This window comes from Cetorhinus maximus, chromosome 14, assembly GCF_964194155.1.
Source record: "Cetorhinus maximus chromosome 14, sCetMax3.hap1.1, whole genome shotgun sequence".
In the NCBI taxonomy this organism is placed as follows: Eukaryota; Metazoa; Chordata; class Chondrichthyes; order Lamniformes; family Cetorhinidae; genus Cetorhinus; species Cetorhinus maximus.
Window position 1 is genome coordinate 14,395,761 of NC_135892.1, and position 22,545 is coordinate 14,418,305.

A 22,545-nucleotide genomic window follows, 5' to 3' on the forward strand; every position below is an offset into this window, starting at 1 on the left:
CAAACAGCTTTGTTACAGAAACTCTTCAGGTACTGCATTGCTTGGAATAGTATATTGACGAGATGAACAAAGAAAAATAACTTGCATTTGTTTATTTAGAGCCTTATGTACTTAGGATATCTCAAAATAATTGAATTAGGGACATCCTAGTTCAGGCTGTCCATGTTAATTTATCCCTCTTTCTACTCTGTGGGAGGGTGGGGTGGGGGGGGTCAGTGGGGGGTGAAATTTCTGATCACTCCATAATCTTCAACCTCTCTTCGAAACAAATAGTTATTCAGCTCCATTTTGTTGGGAGTCGGTAACCCTGCATGAACTGCTTTCTCTTTGAGGACTTCCACTATCCGTTAGAAGTGTTTCCTCTAATCTCTAGTCTTCTTCAAAGCTTGTGAATTTTGTACTTGTGATTTCTAGTCCCATGTTCATTGCCCAACATAAATATAAAAAGATGGGACAAAAGTAATCACGAAATAGATTTGAAAATAGTTTGTTAGAGAATAAGTCTAGTTAAAAAAACTTGAATAGTAAAATTGCAAATAAGTAAAATTAAAATAAAAGAATTACAACAGAGAAGAGAGAAGATAGGGAGGAAATGTATGGGACAAGCAACATTAAAGTATTGAAAATGTTTAACTAAAATAATTTCTTTAGTTGAGTAGTTAAGTTTAATATTACAGTAATAAAGCTATTCTAGACATTGAATAGGAACAACTATAATGTTAATTGCAGCATCAAGTGACTGAGTGGCACAGGGGAATTTGGAGGCATAGACCAACCAGGAAGATGCACACTGTCATGAGTAGAGACTTGTGTCATGCTGGAGATGTGGCCCAACAAGCAGCCAAAACCAAGCAACGAGGCCAGTTGTCCCAGATGCCCTAATTTGTACAGGGGTGCATTTGGTTGCTGTTCCTACTGTTCCTCCTACCCTGGGATTTACTTAAGAATGCTACTGGTGAGGCAAGCAGCCCGAAATTCAATTCTTGTGAGCGGCAAGTTGCCTGGGAGGCATACAGAGTTCTGGCAACTAGCTCCAAGTTTTTATCATGAGGTCCAATTTTGAATTGCCGCATGCAACATCAACTCAGGGCTCAGATCAATTTCTATCCTACTGTGTCTGAGTTTTAATTAAGTTTTCATATTTTGTGGCAGTGTTAGTTATGATAAACCATCTTGCTGCGAGCAAAGCCTCTGTGCTGAGGCTGAGAAAACAAAGCAGTATATCATCAGTAGCAAGCATCGAACAGTTGTTCAGAACAGAAGACAGACATAGCTGGGATTTGTGCAAGCCCTTTCCCTGCAGCATTGAGGATCTGGGGTAGAAAGTATTGCACAGAGCAATCGTGCACAACAACTTAAATTATTTTTGTTATTTTATGGACACAAAGTCTGCTCACGCCTTTTGCAACCTGGAAGAATTTATTTGATTATCTGAAGGGACAGCTCCTCAATTTCTGGTTGCTCTTTAGTCCAACACTCTCTGATTATTAGGCTGATCTACAATGTCAAGCAGAGGCCTGAGCAGGGGAGGGGAGATTGCCAGCCCCTGGCAGACATATTCCTGGATGGTTGGTAACCCCAATCAGGGAAAACCTGTTGGGAACTGGATCCAGAGCCTGAAGAGGCTCAAGGTTCAGGAGGTCAGTTTTAATTTCTTTTTCCGATTTCCTTAAGGGACAGGAGTACTCCTCCGGGTGTCACAATGAAGCCTTGACCCCTTTGAGGGCAGATCATCGCCTCTGCCTAGATTACGGGCAGACCTCGCCACTCTCCTCCACCTACCATGCCACCACTCCCCATTATGGCAAAATGCCACCCAATTGCTGACACATTCACCCACTCTCCTCCCACAATCATGCTAAATGGCCTGCTAGTTCCCACGGGACCCTAGCTGTGATGTCCTGACATCAATCTTAGCTGCTGCCAGCTGGCCAGGCTATTAATTTGGTTAGCTGTTGGGTAGAAGTCTCCAGGTCATTTAAATAAGATCCTGGACATTAAGATTGGCAAGGCCTCTAGGTCCTGACCTTGTTGAGTTTTCCCTCAACCTCCTTGCTGATATTGGGACCTTTGTTTCAATTCCTTTATTAGTTGTACTTCTAGTAATGATTGTAACTAGTAATGATTGTACTGAGATTTTATTAAAGAGTATATTATTTTAACAATAACAAATACAATAAAAATACTGGTAACCAAGTAAGAGGTTGCTTGTCTTAAATTTCACTAACCTCCAGCTGCCTTTGATCTTTCTCTCAACTTTTCTGTTGTCAGTTCATTGTAGCTGGGAAGATCAGACATCTTAACACCAGATCGAGCTTCTGCAATTAGCTGACGAGCTCTCTCTCTCAACTGGCGACGTCGCTCTTCATCTTGGTGCTGGAAGATATTGAATAGCTGCCATCACAGTAATTGACAAAAACGCAATTTCATTCCAAAATTGATCATCATGATAGCAAGCATGATGCTTCAGACAGCACATCAACAATTCTTCCTGTGGAGTAGCTAGATATATTCTACTTTATAACCTGAAATTGTTCAAAATGGAGATAAAATAAAAATATTACACTTAAATTTTACAAATCAAAACTCATTAATGCCATATGTATTTTAATACAGAGGCAAACTGACAACACAGTATTATCCACCCATTACAGCATAATGATAGTTATTTAATTACACTGGGAAAATACTCTCCAGTTTGCTACGTCTATGCAAAAGACTTATCCACAATTTAATTTAATCATCTAGTCAATCCAAAATTATTTTGTTATTGCATGCAATCCTCTCGCAGATGATAAGGCAGATAATGTGTTCACACCAACAACAGCACTCTTGAAACAACTCTACAAAGTGCCCAAGAGGGTGTGGGGTTGGCTGGTTGTCTGTGGGGACATGCTCTTCATTTAATCTCTCAACGCATTGATATTACAAGTCTAAATTATTGCCAATGAAACAATTCAAACAAATATTAGTTTATTAGAAAACCAATGTGTATGTTATTGTAGGCCAATTACACTTACCATTAATATTTAGGCCAACACCCACTGCATCATGTAGTTGTGGGATAAAACAGAACATATGTGAAGGATGTTACACAAATCAGTATTAAAAGAGAGAACACTGATTTTTTAAAGTTTTGAACTCACCATTTGTTGTCCTTTCCTATTTAGATTTTTGTATGAGTAATGTTTCATGACAACATTGTAACTGAAAAGGGGAGACAGGGATTGGTGTGTGTCTACACCTCCAAGAGAATGATCAGAGGCACACATTATAATAGTTACAGCAATACCCCTTTTGCATTAAGTGATGGCTATTTCCTTTAGTACTCATGCAACTGATAGCTTAGACAAATTTGATAAAATTACTCTATTAGTACTGTGTGCCTGCATAATAAATTTCACTAGATCTCATTTCTGTTTTTAAATCTAAACTCTTGAATATGGAGTAGCAACATTCCCAGCCATTTGTAACTCTTCAGTTCAGAACAAAAAAAATACTACAAATGTTGGAAATCTGAACTTAAACACATAAAATATTGGAAATACTCGCCTTTTAGGTTATGACTGTTCCTTAGAACTCAACTCTGAGGGAAGGTCTGAATCCAAAATGCTGGCTTGCCTTTTCCCTTTATGTGTGCTGACTGACTTGTAGCATATTTCCTGCACTTCCTGTGTTTATTATTCTCTATAGAATGTATTTAAATTAACACGTATGCACACTGCACAACGTTCCATTATTCGTAGCTGTAGTGTTGAAGCTGCCTTTGGTGTAAAGGTCTCCAGTGAATAAATACATATTTATAAGTCAAAGAGATTGTGTTTTTTTCCCTTAAAAAGGAACTCCAATGATTTACTGAACAATCTGGAATAAGTTTATAATAGCACCATAAACATATTTCTATTGTGAAAAACAGCACCATAAATTTAAATACATTAGTTAGGTGGCAAGAGCACAGTGTGCGCTCTGGGTGGGGGACTTCAATGTCCATCACTAAGAGTGGCTCGGTAGCACCACTACTGACCGAGTCCTAAATGACATAGCTGCTAGACTGGGTCTGCGGCAGGTGGTGAGGGAACCAACAAGAGGGAAAAACATACTTGGCCTCATCCTCACCAACCTGCCTGCAGCAGATGCATCTGTCCATGACAGTATTGGTGACCACCAAACTGTCGTTGTGGGGATGAAGTCCCGCCTTCACATCGAGGATACCCTCCATCATGTTGTGTGGCACTACCACCGTGCTAAATGGGACAGATTTCAAACAGGTCTAGTAACTCAAGACTGAGCATCCATGAGGTGGTGTGGGCCATCAGCAGCAGCAGAATTGTACACAAGCACAATCTGTAACCTTGTGGCCTGGCATATCTCCCACTCTACCATTACCATCAAGCCAGGGGATCAACCCTGGCTCAACGAAGAGTGCAGGGGGGCATGCCAGGAGCAGCACCAGGCATACCTAAAAATGAGGTATCAACCTGGTGAAGCTTCAACACAGAGCTACTTGCATGCCAAACACCATAAGCAGTAAAGTGATAGACAGACCTAAGCGATCCCACAACCAACGGATCAGATCTAAGCTCTGCAGTCCTGCCACATCCAGTCGTGAATGGTGATGAACAATTAAACAACTCACTGGAGGAGGAGGAGGCTCCGCAAATATTCCCATCCTCAATGATGGAGGAGCCCAGCACATCAGTGCATACAAAAACAGATTTACCTGGAAAAACTCAGCAGGTCTGGCAGCATCGGTGAAGAAGAAAACAGTTGACGTTTCGAGTCCTCATGACCCTTCGGTAGAACTGAAGTATAGTTAGGAGAGAGGTGAAATATAAGCTGGTTTAAGGTGGGGGGGCGGGGGGAGAGGGACTCTCTCTCCCCCGCCCCGCACCTTAGACCAGCTTATATTTCACCTCTCTCCTAACTATACTTCAGTTCTACCGAAGGGTCATGAGGACTCGAAACGTCAACTGTTTTTTTCTTCACCGATGCTGCCAGACCTGCTGAGTTTTTCCAGGTAATTCTGTTTTTGTTTTGGATTTCCAGCATCCGCAGTAGCTTTTAGCTTTTTGTTTTTACATCAGTGCACACATTGTTTTGGCCTCAACTACTTTCTGTGGTAGCGAATTCCACAAGTTCACCACTCTCTGGGTGAAGAAATTTCTCCTCATCTCAGTCCTAAATGGTTTACCCCATATCTTCAGACTGTGACCCCTGGTTCTGGACTCTCCCATCGGGAACATCCTTCCTACATCTACCCTGTCTAGTTCTGTAAGAATTTTATAGGCTTCTATGAGATCCCCCCTCAATCTTCTGAACTCCAGCGAATATAATCCTAACCGACTCAATCTCTCCAGATATGTCAGTCCCGCCAGTCCAGGAATCAGTCTGATAAACCTTCGCTGCACTCCCTTTATAGCAAGTACATCCTTCCTCAGATATGGAGACCAAAACTGCACACATTATTCCAGGTGTGGTCTCACCAAGGGCCTGTGTAATTGCAGCAAGACATCCCTGCTCCTGTACTCGAATCCTCTCGCTATGAAGGCCAACATGCCATTTGCCTTCTTTACCGCCTACTGCACATGCATGCTTACCTTCAGCAACTGGTGTACGAGGACACCCAGGTCTCGTTGCACAATCCCCTCTCTCAATTTATTGCCATTCAGATAATAATCTGCCTTCCTGTTTTTGCTGCCAAAGTGGATAACCTCACATTTATCCACATTATACAGCATCTGCCATGCATTTGCCCACTCAGCTTGTCCAAATCACACTGAAGCATCTCTGCATGCTCCTCACAGCTCACCCTCCCACCCAGCTTTGTGTCATCTGCAAATTTGGAGATATTACATTTAGTTCCCTCATCTAAATCATTAATATATATTGTGAATAACTGGGGTCCCAGCACCGATCCCTGCGGTACCCGACTTGTCACTGCCTGCCATTCGAAAAAAGACCTGTTTATTCCTACTCTTTGTTTCCTGTCTGCCAACCAGTTTTCTACCCATCTCAATACACTACCCCCAATCCCATGCGCTTTAATTTTGCACACTAATCTCTTATGTGGGACGTTGTTGAAAGCCTTCTGAAAGTCCAAATAAACCACATCCACTGGCTCTCCCTCATCAACTCTACTCGTTACATCCTCTCAAAATTTCAGTAGATTTGTCAAGCATGATTTCCCTTTCATAAATCCATGCTGACTCTGTCCGATTCTGCCACTGTTTTCCAAGTGCTCAGCTATTAAATCTTTTATAATGGACTCTAGAATTTACCCCACTACCGACGTCAGGCTGACAGGTCGAAAATTCCCTGTTTTCTCTCTACCTCCCTTTTTAAATAGTGGGGTTACATTAGCTACCCTCCAATCTGTAGAAACTGTTCCAGAGTCTATCGAATTTAGGAAGATGACCACCAATGCATCCACTATTTCCAGGGCCTGTTCTCTAGTTGGTTCCTCAACATATTGGCCCAGAAAAACAGGAATTCCTCCTCTATGCTATTGTTACTAATTTGATTTGCCCAATCTATATGCAGATTAAAGTCACCCATAATTACAGATGTTCCTTTATTACATGCGTCTCTAATTTCCTGTTTAATGCCATTCCCAATATCATTACTACAGTTTGGGGCTCTATATACAACCCCCACTAACGTTTTTTGCCCCTTAGTGTTTCTCAGCTCTACCCATACAGATTTCACATCGTCGGAGCTAATATCTTTCCTCACTATTGCGTTAATTTCTTCTTTAACCAGCAATGCAACTCCACCGCCTTTTCCTTTATCTACTGAACAGTACTGAAGACTTGTACTCCAAAACTTGCCGCACCACTAGCCAAGCTGTTCCAGTACAGCTACAAGATTGGCATCTACCCGACTATGTCGAAAATTGCCCAGGTATGTCTTGTACACAAAAAGCAGGGCAAATCCAACCCGACCAATTACCACCCCATCAGTCTACTCTCAATCATCAATAAAGTAATGGAAGGGGTCATCAATAGTGCTATCAGGGCACTTCTTAGCAATAACCTGCTCATTGATGCCCAGTTTGGGTTCCGCCAGGGCCATTCAGCTCATGACCTCATTACAGCCTTGGTTCAATCATGGGCAAAAGAGCTGAATTCCTAAGGTGAGGTGAGAGTGACTGCCCTTGACATCAAGGTCACATTTGACCGAGTCTGGCATCAAGGAGCCTTGGCAAAACTGGAGTCAATGGGAATCAGGAGGAAAACTCTCCGCTGGCTGGAGTCATACCTAGCACAAAGGAAGATGGTTGTGGTTGTCGGAGATCAGTCATCTCAGCTCCGGGATATCACTGCAGGAGTTCCTCAGGGTAGTGTCCTTCAGCTGCTTCATCAATGACCTTCCTTCCAACATAAGGTCAGGAGTGGGGATGTTCGCTGATGATTGCAGAATGTTCAGCACCATTCGCGACTCCTCAGAGACTGAAGCTGTCCATGTCCAAATGCAGCAAGGCCTGGACAATATCCAGGCTTGGGCTGACAAGTGGCAAGTAACATTCGCGCCACACAAGTGTCAGGCAATGACCATCTCCAACAAGGGAGAAGCCAACCATTGCCCCTTGACGTTCAATGACATTACCATCGCTGAATCCCCCACTATCAACATCCTGGGGGTTACCATTGACCAGAAACTGAATTGGACCAGGGATATAAATACTGTGGTTACAAGAGCAAGCCAGAGATTAGGTATCCTGTGATGAGTACCTCACTTCCTGACTCCCCAAAGCCTGTCCACTGGAATGGAATGCTCCCCACTAGCTTGGGTGAGTGCAGCTCCCGCAACACTCAAGAAGCTTGATACCGTCCAGGACAAAGCACCCCGCTTGATTGACACCACATTTACAAACATTCACTCCCTCCACCACCGATGCACAGTGGCAGCAGTGTGTACCATATGCAAGATGCACTGCAGGAATTCACCAAGGCTCTTTAGACAGCACCTTCCAAACTCACAACTACTACCATCTAGAAGGACAAGGGCAGTAAGATAGATAGGAATACCACCAACTGGAAGTTCCCCTTCAAGTCACTCACCATCCTGACTTGGAAATATATTGCCGTTCCTTGACTGCCGTTGGGTCAGAATCCTGGAACTCCCTTCCTAACAGCACTGTGGGTGTACATACACCACATGGACGGCAGCAGTTCAAGAAGGCAGCTCACCACCACTTTCTCAAGGGCAACTAGGGGCGGTCAATAAATGCTGGCCCAGACAGTGAAGCCCACATCTCATGAATGAATAATAATTTTAAAAATTAGTTATTTCCTTATGATGTAGAGAATACTTAATTTCTCTTGTAGCCAATCTAAGAAATTGCACTGTTGAAGCTTAAACTGTATAAAGTATAGGATCAGATCCCAGTGGAAATAAAAAGAAGAAATTCATTTGGTCTTAGTTCACCTATCCTGAAAAATTCCACACCCCTCCTCCTTTCTTCCACAACATAGCATTCAACTTTGCTTAAATAGTTCCAAGTTCTTTGACTCTGCGACACCACATGGGAACTCCATGTGTTTACCTCTCCAAGAAAAAATGTCAACATTAGCCTTAAATTTGCTTTTTCCTTTATCCAACTTAATTTGCAGGTACAGCTCATATTCACCATTTCCTTACCATTAACACATCTACAAGTTCCCCACTCAGTCACATAATTCGGTGATTGGAAAATCGGTACCTTTAATCCTTCCTCACAATTCAATCCCCTGATTATAATGAGCTTCGGTCTGTCCGCAAGCATGACCCAGGCCTTCCTGTCGCTTGCCATTTCAACTCACCACCCTGCTCTCATGCCCACATGTCCGTCCTTGGCCTGCTGCAATGTTCCAGTGAAGCTCAACGCAAACTGGTGGAACGGCACCTCATCTGCCAACTAGGCACTTTACAGCCTTCCGGACCTAACATTGAGTTCAACAACTTCAGATCATGAAATCTCTCCTCCATCCACACCCACTTTCCGATCCCCCTTTTTCCAATAATTTATAATTTTTTAAAACATATTTTTCTTTTCCCACCTATTTCCATTATTTTAAAAATTATTTCCATCTATGGTTTTATCTCCAACTTTTAGCCTATTTTGATCCCTTCCCCCCACCCCACCCCTAATAGGGCTGTCACTTGCTCGTCCTGCTTTCTACCCTTAATGTCACCAATATCACATTCCTTAGCTAATATCACCGCCGTCAACACCCCTTTGTCCTTTTGTCTATGACGTCTTTGGCCATCTCTTCTTTGCGTCCACCTATCACTGGCCCTCTATCCAGCTCCAACCGTCCCACCCCCCTCAACCAGTTTATATTTCACCTCATTTCTATATTTTCTCAGTTCTGATAAAGAGTCATATGGACTCGAAACGTTAACTGTATTCCTCTCCGCAGATGCTACCAGACCTGCTGAGTTTTTCCAGCTATTTTCGTCTTTGCTTTATTTCATCCATGTCTATTTCATCATTATTCATGGAGTACTTATGGCATCCAGTTTCTTTTCCATCTGTGCACTTATTTTTCTTTAACTTGTTTTGCAGGGCCTTGGCTGCTTTTCCCCCTCTCATTCACCTGTCCTTCCAGTTTGATATGATGTGTTAATCTGACCAGTGTATGTTGACATCAAGTTGTTAATATAAGTTAGGAGCCATACGGGTCCTACCACTAGCCCTCAGGACCCTCCACTCAGCATTTCCTCCAGTCCCAATAAATATCTACTCTTTGCTGCCCTTTAGATAATTTTCAGGCACTCATTTTCAGGTTTTCCTATGTTTCCCGTTACGTTAAGCTTAAGTACAACCTTTTGTTGCATGGAACTTTGACAAAGACTTTATGGAAATTTCAGTAAATCATAGGGTAGCACATTCCACAGTTATTCTGGGATTGAGAGAGGTAGGAACTTCCCCAGTTAGGTTACTATATGGGAAATTCCTGATTGATTTGATAACAACACAACGTTGAGGTGACCACTGGTCACCTGGGTTTACTCAGGTCTTCTGTATGAAACTGGACACTGTAGTCGATTGTAGACTTGAGTAAGAAGAGCTGTTTGAACAGATCTACTATACAAAACAAGAAATATCTCCCACAAAATAAATCTAAACTCCAGTATTAAAATGATTATGGGCCTAATATTAATCCCTAGAAAACAAAAATCATGGGTTTTTCTAATCTACATATAGGGTGGAATCTTACCTATGTCCGGCAGGCTGGGCGGGAGCAGTTGCGGAACCGATTGCCACCCACGATCGGCTGTGCGCTGCAATTTTACGCAGGCGGGCCAATTAAGGCCCACCCAGTGTAACACACTGCTGCCTGCCTGTGCGGGCAGGGGAGGAGGGAGAGTCGGGGCCTGCGCTCTTTCACGCATGCGTGCGAAAGAGCGCAGCAATCTCCCTGAGACACGGAGCTGCCTCAGGGAGATTAAGTGGATAATAAAAGTTTTTAAAAAGTAAAGTAAAAAATGATTTAAACATGTCCCCTCATGTGACAGTGTCACATGAGCTGGGACAGGTTTGAGAAGTTGACAAAATTTATTTATTATCAATTTTATAAAACCTTCAGGAAAGCTCATCCCGCTCGTGGATGAGGTTTCCTGGAAAACGCGAAGGCTGCATGGGCTCTTTGCCTGCCCACCAACCATAAGGCTGGACGGGCAGCTCTGTTAATAGGGTAAATTGCTTTCTTAATGGCCTTAATAGGCTGTTGACAGTTTGACGGGTACGCACCCACCGAACACAATGTTGAAATGACGTGCGATGACATTGGGACGCATGCCCGACGTCATCTCGCATCATTTTATGCGTTGGCGTGTCGAGCCCGCCCCCGCATGCCGATGGCAATATTCTGCCCATGAACTGGAAAAATCAAATTGGCAGTAGTAGCCTGGATGAGAATTCATAGAATGTTTGAGAAAGTTTCTTAGAGCATCACATTCTGGAGCTAACCAGAGAGCAGATTATATTAGACTTGGTATTATGTAATGTGAGAGGATTAATTAATAACTTCAGAGTAAAGGCACTTCTGGGTAGCAGCAACCAGAATATGACTGAAATTTACATCCAGTTTGAAAGGGAGAAGAGTGGGTCTAAGACTAGTATTTTAAACTTAAATAAGGACAACTATGTGGCCACCAAAAGCTGAGCTAGCTGAGGTGAATTGGGATACTAGGCTAGAGGATAAATCAATGGAGAAGCAGTGGCAGACATTTAAGGGGATATCTCAAAATACTCAGAATAAGTATATTCCTACCATAAAAAAAATTCTAAGGGGAGGACCCATCGTCTGTGGTTAACTAAAGAAGTTAAGGAAAGCGTCAAACTTAAAGAAAAAGCTTATAACTGCAAAGATGAGTAGCAGGTCAGATGATTGGTCAGAATACAAAGAACGGCAGAGAATGGCTAAAAGGGTTAATCAGGAGAAATAAATTAAAGTATGAAGGGAAGCTAGCTAGAAGTGTAAAAACAGAAAGCAAGAGTTTCTACAGGCATTGAAAAAGAAAAAAGTAAAGTGAGTGTTGGTCCTCTAGAGAGTGAGAATGGGGAGTTTCTTAGTAGATAATAAGGAAATGGCAGATAAAACTGGAATTAAAAGTCTAATGATGACCATGAAACCATTGTTGGTTGTGGTAAAAACCCATCTGGTTCACTAACGTCCTTTAGGAAGGAAATCTGCCATCCTAACCTGGTTTGGCCTACATGTGATGCCAGACCCACAGCAATGTGGTTGACTTTTAAATGACATCTGAACAAGGGCAATTAAGGATTGGCAGTAAATGCTGGCCTAGCCAGCGACGCCCACATCCCATGAACGAATAAAAAAAATGAACAAATATTTTGCTTCTGTCTTTGCTACAGGGGATATACAAAACATTCCAGTAATAGCTGTAAATCAGGAGGTGGACGGGAGAGAGGAACCTGGCAAAATTACAATCACTAGGGAAATGGTACTGAGCAAACTAATGGAGCTGCGGCCAGGACACAGGTATAATTTTAGAATTTACCACTCAAAATGCAGACTATCATTTTTATTTTCCATTATAAATTCTTACATCCATATTTGCAATGGGAGGTGACTTTGCAAGTCTGCCCTGCTTTAATTGTATTGTTCTGCTATTGGGCTGCTGCAGGAGAGGAAGGTAATGAGGGGATGCATCAAATGCACTTCATATCCATTGCATACCCTTTTCAGCAATTTCCTCCATTCTTTCTCAAAGCCAGACAATAAATTGTCATCAAGTTATCACTCTAAAACAGACACTTAACTACTTTGTTCAGATTTTAACTCCTGATCTCCGTTTTCTTCTTTGTCTGCTTGTTTTTTTAATGTCCAGGTCTTTCAACAAGCAGCCAAAATCTGAATCCTTCATAACAATTGAATTCACCTTATCATGTTTAAATTCAGGATCATTTTAAACTTTAAGTTCTTTGCCACAATTTAATCCTTGGGTTTTCTTTTCCAGGAGACACAGGTTTAACACTGTTGTATAAGAAGGTCATTCTTCTGTCTCGTAGAATCCTCTTTAGCTACTATATGAACTTCATTCAGGTTATGCTGTCATTCAGCTAAGAAAGCTTGATACTCCTTTTTATTTAGTTCACTAATTTACTTCATTTCTTTTTGCTTTTTGTCCTCCCACTGCGTTCTAGCAAGTGCAATTGCCTCTTCGTTTAGAAGTTTTACTTAACCTTCCAGAAAACGTATCCTCCCTTGCAGCTCTTTAGTGTCTGCAGCAGACTTTGCTTTTAGACTCTCCTCCAAAGCACTTTTGCCCGCTGCTGCCATCTGTTTGCCTCATCTTGCTCATACTTCTTCTGCATTTTTAATTCAGGCGACTTTAACTTGGCTCCAAATGTCATTAACTTTTCCTTTTCAGCTGGATGCTCCAATGTACTTTTAAAATTAGTAGGCTGAGTGTCTGACTCTTTGGACACAACTTTAGTTGAAACATGAATTTTTGCAGCAGGTTTACAGACAGTCATGGACTCTTTTAAGTCATTCTGCTTTTCCTGTACAATTTCAATAACCTCAACAGGCCTTCTGAGACCTCTATGGAGACAGTGATACTTTATCCTTAGCCAAAACGTTTCCGAACAAGAAATCAACACCTTCAATGGGTAAAGTAGAAGTGACCATGTCACATTTCAAATTAACCTTATACAAAGAAATGCGTAAATAATTACCATCAATACCACAATTCAATACCTTTTTGTTCAGTGAACTTTTTGGCGGAAGCGATTGTGCTGATCCAGTGCCTCTAAGGTTAATAGTCAATTTGCCTGCCTCATCAGATGACCACGGAAGGTTTCAAAGTGGGGCCCGTTAACCAATCATCTTATGAGTTAATTCATAATCACCTGCCATTACCAAGGCTTCCCTTATTTCACAAAATTTGTGGTCTTCCAGGTGAGACTTTAAGCACAAAGACACTATTTTTGAATTCCTTGACCAACATCATCGCCCTAAGTTTATTGAAGTTCTGTTCCACCTTCATCCCATCAAACCTTTCAAATGCCATTTCCTTTTCCCTGGCAAAATCCACATGGATCTGGCCCATTTGCTTTCCCAAATTTGTAAATTTCTGCTTGTAGGCTTCCAGTACCAACTTGTAAGTATTGAGTACAGCAATCTTCATTTCCTCGTAATCACGAGTGCTCTACTGAAAGAGATGATTACACCTAGAAAGCTTTCTCCACCAAAACACTTTGTAGGAGAAGAGCCCACCATTCTTCCGGCCAATTCAGATTTGTGGCAATTTTCTCAAATGACACAAAGTACATATCCACTCTCTCCTCAGTAAATTTGGGTACTAAGTGAGAATTCTTCACCAAATCAAAATTAAGTGGAGTTCTCTTAAAGTCAGTCTCACTTCTCCTCATCAACTTAAGTTCACGTAATCGTAACTCATGCTCCAATTCACGTTTTTTCCTCTCTCTCTCTCTCTCTCTCTCTCTCTCTATCCTTATCTCTTTCCTCTTGGTAATTTCTCTATTTCTAAGTCAATCTTCCTTAGTTCCATTTCTTTTTCAATTCTGGCCAGTTGTTCTTGATCACCAACAGAATCAGTACTTTCTTCTTTGAACCCCAGGTGCCTTGCCAATCCTTCAAAGATCTCGTCTCTTTAGCTCCTGATCTTACGTTAATCCCCATGTGCTCTGCTACAGCCTGTAAATCATCTTTTCTCAACTATTTCAAGTCTCTGGGAGTCAAGTCCTCTCTTTTAACAAAGGTTTAAGCCTCGAAGGTATTCATGTTGATTTCCCAATACATATAGCAAAAGCAAATGTGAAATCTTGTTTGTTTAAATGCTGGGAAGTTCCAGTGAACCCATTTAGTCTCTGGGTTCATATTCTGGGCTCGAGCCCTCCATTTTGTTATGATCTCTGAGAGGTAATCATAAACTAAAATAATCAAACTTATTGAATGACCCCCAAATTCACTCCACGTGATATCAAGAAACGGCTGACAGCATGCGATACTGCAAAGGCTATGGGCCCTGACAACATTCTGGCAATAGTACTGAAGACTTGTGCTCCAGAACTTGCTGCGCCCCTAGCCAAGCTGTTCCAGTACAGCTACAACACTGACATCTACCCGGCTATGTAGAAAATTGCCCAGGTATGTCCTGTACACAAAAAGCAGGACAAATCCGACCTGGCCAATTACCGTCCCATCAGTCTACTCTCCATCATCAGTAAAGCAATGGAAGGGGTCATCAACAGTGCTATCAAGCGGCACTTTCTTAGCAATAACCTGCTCACTGATGCAGAGTTTGGGTTCCGCCAGGGCCATTCAGCTCCTGACCTCATTACAGCCTTGGTTCAAACATGGACAAAAGAGCTGAACTACCGAGGTGAGGTGAGAATGACTGCCCTTGACATCAAGGCCACATTTGACCGAGTCTGGTATCAAGGAGCCCTAGCAAAACTGGAGTCAATGGGAATCAGGGGAAAAACTCTCCGCTGGTTGGGGTCATACCTAGCACAAAGGAAGATGGCTGTGGTTGTTGGAGATCAGTCATCTCAGCTCCAGGACATTACTGCAGGAGTTCCTCAGGGGTAGCGTCCTAGACCCACCCACCTTCAGCTGCTTCATCAATGACCTTCCTTCCGTCAGAAGGTCAGAAATGGAGATGTTCACTGATGATTGCAGAATGTTCAGCACCATTTGCGACTCGTCAAGATACTGATGCAGTCCATGTCCAAATGCAGCAAGTCCTGGACAATATCCAGGCTTGGGCTGACAAGTGGCAAGAAACATTCGCGCCACACAAGTGTCAGGCAATGACCACCTCCAACAAGAGAGAATCCAACCATCGCCCCTTAATGTTCAATGGCATTACCATCACTGAATCTCCCACCATCAACATCCCGGGGGTTACCATTGGCCAGAAACTGAACTGGACTAGCCATATAAATACTGTGGCTACAAGAGTAGGTCAGAGGCTAGGAATTGTGTGACGAGTAACTCACCTCCTGACTCCCCAAAGCCCGTCCACCATCTACAAAGTACAAGTCAGGGAGTGTGATGGAATACTGGATGAGTGCAGCTCCTACAACACTGAAGAAGCTGGACACCATCCAGGACAAAGTAGTCCGCTAGATTAGCACCACATCCACAAACATTCACTCCCTCCACCACCGACGCACAGTAGCAGCAGTGTGTACCATCTATAAGATGCACTGCAGGAATTCACCAAGGCTCCTTTGACCTTCCAAACCCACGACCACTACCACCTAGAAGGACAAGGGCAGCAGATACATGGGAACACCACCACCTGGAAGTTCCCCTTCAAGTCACTCACCATCCTGACTTGGAAATATATCACCGTTCCTTCACTGTGGCTGGGTCAAAATCCTGGGGCTCCCTTCCTAATAGCACTGTGGGTGTACCTACACCACATGGACTGCAGTGGTTCAAGGCAGCAGCTCACCACCACCTTCTCAAGGGGAACTGGGAATGGGCAATAAATGCTGGCCCAGCCAGCGAAGCCCACATCCCATGAATGAATAAAAAAAAAATGAAGAGATTACTAACAAGGTTTCACTTTTTGCAGATTTTACTTTAACATGAATAATTATCAACATAAATTACACATGAATTTGCAGGCAAATGATACTTCAAATAAAAGGGTAAATTTCACTTTAAATAGTCAACACAACAAAGATATATCTTACACAACCACAAGCACCTGCATCACTCCCGACACAATTCTGACACTACCTAACTACACTGTTCCACAATATGCTGCTCTTTATTCATGCAGGATACATCAGGAGTCCTATCCAGCAACAGCTTTCACCTTTGTGTTTCATGGGTACGATTATCATCAGCAAGGCACACTTCTTAGAACCCTCTCTCCCTTGGGACAAGACAAGTCCTGATGGTGTAGCTTTCCAGAGTTCATTTTCAATCAACCAACCAATAACACTCCAGTTCATTGTTTGGCCACTTCTGGGAAAATACCCAGCTCTTTAGCATCTCCGAGCCATTCACACAGCTTTGCAGGTTTTATACCTTTTTAACCTCTAAGAGCTCCTGTCTCCCTTGCTGCTAACCAGAAAAACTGACCTCTTCTTGAGTGTGATTTGCCTTTTCTTCTCACAAGAATTCCTCTTTTTGTCTCTGTCTGCTTTCTCTTTGTGTCTACATCTGTACACTGATAACCTTCACCCTCCAGCTCCTCTACTTGCAGCTCTCCTTTGTGTCTGCCAGCTACATGGCTTCTTTCTTAACTTCTTTCCTGTTGGTACTGCTTCCAGGTTAAGCGTCGCCAGGTAACATGGACCGGTATTTCTTATTATCCAAGAAAATTACAACTGACCCCTTTACAATCAATGCAAACTCTTAAAAAGTCTTTTTTCAAACATTCTTAAAAAGCAATTACAGGTTCCACGGACCTTGCAGGTAGCCAGTGGCTGGAGTGGGACAGGTGCATGGGAAGTCCTGTGGGAGACAATCTTTGCCAGTGACCCAAGCAGTGCAGAGAAGAAGGGGGAACATGATGGTCAGGGCTGGTGCTCATCCAAGCTGATTCCCAAGTCCACACCTCAGTGATGCTGCAAGCACATTTTATTTGGCTTTTATTTGAATTATATTCTCTCTGCCAAAGAAGTACAATCAATGCCAGATAAAGTTTATTTAAACTTGTTTATATAAGGCCTCAGAGCCCACCCCTTATTCACCCTTCACCTCCATCCTGTTCAAGACTCAAGTTGCCAGCCACTGTCACCATGTATTCCCCTTTGCCCTACGCTGCTTGGGCTCCTGGCTACCCGCACAACAGGCCAGTGGTAATACCCAGCTGTCCACTCCAGCTACCTTGTATCCATTCAACGTCTCCCGCCACAAAATTAGTTTTAAAGCAAATTTTTAAAAGTTATGGTGACTAGAAAACTAAAATGCAAATGACCCTACTGTTGTGGTCGGACTGGTGAAAGGAAGAGAGCGGTGGGGCAGTGGGCAAGGAAGGGTGGACGACAAGGAGGGGTGGCAAAGCAAGAGAGATGAAAGATTGTGGCGTGAAAGGCAAAGGAAAAATATTGGGGAGTGAATAGGAGAGAGGGGTGATGGGAGGAGGGGCAGGAAGCGAGAGGAATAGGATGAGAGGGTGGGGAAAGAGAAATTAAGTAATTGAGGACAGTAGGCTACATTTTATGCACACCTGCCATTGGAAAGCGTAGCCCAGAGCTTTCAGCAATTCCCCTTCCTGCCACGCCACATCGTCCCGAGAGGGGGCCAGAGCAAAAAGTAGAAGACAGAGGCAGAAAGATCAGAATAAAGATGACAGATGGCGAAGAAACTGAACACACAGAATATATTAAATATATACACAGACACATTAGTGGATGTCAGTGAGTTGGAGGATGCTGTGTCAGAGCCCGAGAAAAGCATTCATTAAGAGACATGAAAATAAGCAAAGCCACAAAGTGACTGCATCACTGCTAGAAGCATTAGTAATAAAATGCTGGAAGCAGCAGCTGTTATGGCAATAGTGAAATACATTGCACCAAGAATATCAAGCATGGCTAAATCCAGAGATAAAAATGAACAACTTTCAGTGGTGCAGTTTTCAAAGAGGACAGAAGTGGAGATGGTATAACTAGTTCCATTAGGGGGAACTGGGAAGTCAACATACAAGCCACATAATTAATGAATCCTGATGTGAAAACAATTGAAAGAAGTACATTTTACGCTATAAAAGATGAGGATATTGAGAAAAGGAAGGCTAATTTAATGGAAAATTTCAATCAAGCAGAGTTGGTAAATATAATGCATGGCTGCTTTATAATTCAGTGGCTAAAGAAAGCCAGCGGGGCAATGTTTATCTTGACCTTGCCTTCATACACGGCCCAAGCAACACACACAGGAATGGCAAGCTGCAGCACCCATGGGTATAGCAAACATGGAAGCAGAGAGTTCATCATGGCACATCTGAATCCCACGTCCAAAGAATAGGAGATGGGTGCGGAACTTAGAAAGGATGAAATTCACAGAAATGGGAGAAGAACCAATGCACATGAAAGGGAGGAGTTAGTCAACATGTCAATAGAAGACTACTGGCATAATTTTAAAGGATTACTGCTGAGTACACAGGCTCAGTGCAAATTTAGCATCAGTAGGCTCAGACCAAACACACACGACCTTAAATGGGTTAACAAGCAAATTAAAAGAGATGTAAAAAGGAAAAAAATGACCTTTACAAATCTTGATGGTAGAAAGCTGAGAAGTTTCACTGGGATGAAACATGCAGAAACATGTCAAAAGGTTGATCATAAGGGCAAAGAGAGACCTAGAAATAAGCAAAGCTGCAGGTGCAAAACATAATTAAAAATTCTTTCAGTACTATAACAGCAAGAGGACCATCAGAAAAAGTGAGAATGTTAAAAGACGCAAACAGGTTTGAAACAAGAGGATGAGTAGGAAATAACAAATATTGTAAAGAAAGAATGGATGAGTTTGCATTAATACAGAGCTTTTCATGACCTCAGGACATCCCAAAGTGCTTCACGGACAATGAAATATATTTGTAGTGTTGTTGCTGCTGTAATCTAGTGGATAATGGCAATCAATTTGTGCACAACAAGCTCCCATAAACATTAATGAGATAAATGAACAATTAAATTGCATTAGTGGTACCGATCAAGGGATAAATGTTAGCCAGAAAATCAGGAGAATTCTTCAAATTCTACTGCGAGATCTTTTACAGCCACTTTGGGGGTGGTGGGAGATGGACCCTCAGTTTTACGTCTCTGAAAGACAGCACCACTGACATTGCAACATTATCCCAGTATTGCACAGGAGTTCCAACCTAGAGATTATGTGCTCAAATTCTCGAACTCCTGATCCTCTGGCTCAGAGGCGAGTATACCAAGATTATGTCATGAATCATTACTTCCATTTTTTTTCTCTATATTTGAATGCTTTACATGTAGGGAGAAGAGTTTTTCATTAAGGATGAGGTCTCAGAAAATTCGGAGAGCTCTAAGGCATCGCAGAAGACTGTCTGAGATAGACTTCAATTCTGGGGATATGGTATCTTACAAAAGAGAGCAATATAAGGAATGAAAAGGTCCTGGTAAGGTGATAGGACGTGACAGCAAGACAGTGGTTATCCAACGTGGTAATCAAACTATTAAGGTTCATTCCTCACGATTAATCGGGACTGATGGCAAACTCTCAGAATCTGAACAGCTGATAGAAGGTGATGAGACACACTGCAACTCTCACACTGGCATGTTTTGCAATGACATCCCTGAGGAACAGAATACAAAAGATCAGGGACTGGATGATGGTAGGCTGAGTGATCACAATGCACAGGATGGGGCTATTACATCCAAAGGCCAACTGCCTAAAGTGGGGACTCAGGTGGCATACGTTCCAGAAAGGTCCAGTGAATGGAGAGATGTGACTATTGTGGGACTTGCAGGAAAAAGAAGGGTTGTAGAGATAAGCCAGGGAACTTCAGGCCAGTGAGTCTCACTTCAGTGGTAGGGAAACTATTGGAGAGATTTCTGAAGGAGAGTATCTATCTCCACTTGGAGAGGCAAGGTTTGATCAGGGATAGTCAGCATGGCTTTGTCAGAGGGAGGTCATGCCTAACAAATTTGATTGAATTTTTTGAGGAGGTGACCAGGTGTGTAGATGAGGGTAGTGCAGTTGATGTAGTTTATATGGATTTCAACAAAGCCTTTGACAAGGTCCCACATGGGAGACTTATAAAGAAGGCAAAGGCACATGGGATACAGGGTAATTTGATAAGGTGGATTCAAAATTGGCTTAGTTGTAGGAGGCAGAGGGTGATGACCGAAGGATGCTTTAGTGACTAGAAGCCAGTGTCCAGTGGCATACCACAGGGATCTGTGCTCGGTCCGTTATTATTTGTCATTTATATAAACGACATAGATGACTATGTGGGGGGTAGGATTAGTATGTTTGCGGATGACACAAAGATTGGCTGGGTGGTTAACAGTGAGGTTGAGTGTCTTGGGCTACAGGAAGATATAGACGGGATGATCAAATGGGCAGAGAAGTGGCAGTTGGAATTTAACCCTGAAAAGTGTGAGGTGATACACTTTGGAAGGAGTAATTTGACGAGGAAGTATTCAATGAATGGTATGACACTAGGAAGTTCTGAGGAACAAAGGGATCCTTGGTGTGTGTGTCCACAGATCTCTGAAGGCGGAGGGGCATGTTAGTGCGTTGGTGATAAAGGCATATGGGACACTTGCCTTTGCCTTTATCAATCAAGGCATAGATTACAAAAGTAGGGAGGTCACATTGGAGTTGCATAGAACCTTGGTGAGGCCACAGCTGGAGTACTGTGTGCAGTTCTGGTCGCCACATTATAAGAAGGATGTGATTGCACTGGAGGGGGTGCAGAGGAGATTCACCAGGATGTTGCCTGGGATGAAACATTTAAGATATGAAGAGAGGTTGGATAGACTTGGGTTGTTTTCGTTGGAGCAGAGAAGACTGAGGGGCGACCTGATCGAGGTGTACAAGATTATGAGGGGCATGGACAGGGTGGATAGGGAGCAGCTGTTCCCCTTAGTTGAAGGGTCAGTCACAAGGGGGCATAACTTCAAGGTGAGGGGCAGGAGGTTTAAGGGGGATGTGAGGAAAAACTTTTTTACCCAGAGGGTGGTGTCGGTCCGGAATGCACTGCCTGGGAGGGTGGTGGAGGCGGGTTGCCTCACATCCTTTAAAAAGTACCTGGATGAGCACTTGGCATGTCATGACATTCAAGGCTATGGGCCAAGTGCTGGTAAATGGGATTAGGTAGGTAGGTCAGGTGTTTCTCATGTGTTGGTGTAGACTCGATGGGCAGAAGGGCCTCTTCTGCACTATGATTCTGTGAAAAGCTAATGGTAAGTTTAAATATGGACTAAATGTTCAAGATTATAGCCAAGAAGTGAGCTCCATGGGCTGGCAGAATGGGGTAACAGAATGAAAACTAAGAAAGTGCAGAGCAAGTTCTAATAGCAGGTCTAAGAGTGACTCTTAGGTTAGAAATGGATCATGACCAGAGAGTCTCTGACTGCATGAGAGAGAGATCTTCAAGTAGTTGTCCTAAAAACACTGAAGTGCAAGTAGAGGCCACAGATTGAATAGATTATGCAAAGAAAGGAGGGCTACAGAAATGTCTCAGAAGAACTAGAAGCAGAATCCTCATAATCGTGAAGTTTTGGTGGCTGCCGAAAATACTAGAGGGTAAACTAATAAGAGGGAGTAAACAAACAGAATTAGATGGTTGGAAGGAATTTAGAGTTTATTCTGAAGTAGCAGACTCAGGACAGCCAGCCTTGTCTAGATGGATTTGTATGGAAAAGGTCCTTGCAGATGAGACTTAAAAGGCTAAAGTGAGACTAGCTGCTCGTGCTTTTGAAGAACGACTAGATGATACAGATGTTAGAGTGGACAGTTTTTCCCACAATGGAAGAAATAATCCTGAAACTCTTTCTAACTCTTTTGGCAACATATTCATGGGAGTGTAGATCAATCGACATCTGCAGATTGAAAATTTTCAGGGGGAAGTATTTTTGAAACCACCTAAAGAGGCAAGCGATGCAGAAGAGAAACTATGGAAACTAAACAAATGTATTTGTGGTCTGAATGATGCCCCGAGGTGTGTTTTTTTTTGGTGAGATCTATTTTGCTGAAAGTAAGCTATGTTCAACTAAAAGCAGATTCTTCAATGTTTTATTGATATCAAAGAGGGAAACCTTCAGGCATCTGCATGATGATTTCTTATGGGATAGTACTGTGGAATTTGAGAAATGTGTTATTAATAAATATAAAGTGGCATTTAAGATTGTAAGGCAGGCTTCAGGGGCTTTTAAACATATTGGTTTAGACATTAAGCAGAATAGGTCTGGAGTAACTTTGAATCAGCAATCCTATTTGGAGAGTGTCACTCCTATCTCGGTTAATCTTGCTAAGTCATCATAGAAAGATGCCGTCACATCTAAAGAAAAAATAGAGCAGTTGCAAAGCTTGGTCAGTTGAATTAGCTAAGCACTCAGACAAGACTGAATAT

The 22,545-nt window shown here is 42.6% G+C and overlaps 1 protein-coding gene and 1 long non-coding RNA gene across 3 annotated transcripts in view; one reads left to right on the plus strand and one right to left on the minus strand.

The window, feature by feature from the left end:
* The window catches only part of LOC144689446 (uncharacterized), an 83,718-nt gene extending 81,319 nt beyond the window's left edge, over positions 1 to 2,399 (plus strand). For both annotated transcript variants that reach the window (XR_013578651.1, XR_013578650.1), the window contains one exon: positions 2,272 to 2,399. This is a non-coding gene — a long non-coding RNA (uncharacterized LOC144689446). The remainder of the gene's footprint in view (positions 1 to 2,271) is intronic.
* ehbp1 (EH domain binding protein 1) overlaps positions 1 to 22,545 on the minus strand; it is a 387,240-nt gene that overhangs the window by 76,762 nt on the left and 287,933 nt on the right. The window contains exon 17 of the mRNA XM_078556541.1: positions 2,229 to 2,376. Within this exon, the coding sequence (XP_078412667.1) occupies positions 2,229 to 2,376 (148 nt within the window). The remainder of the gene's footprint in view (positions 1 to 2,228; positions 2,377 to 22,545) is intronic.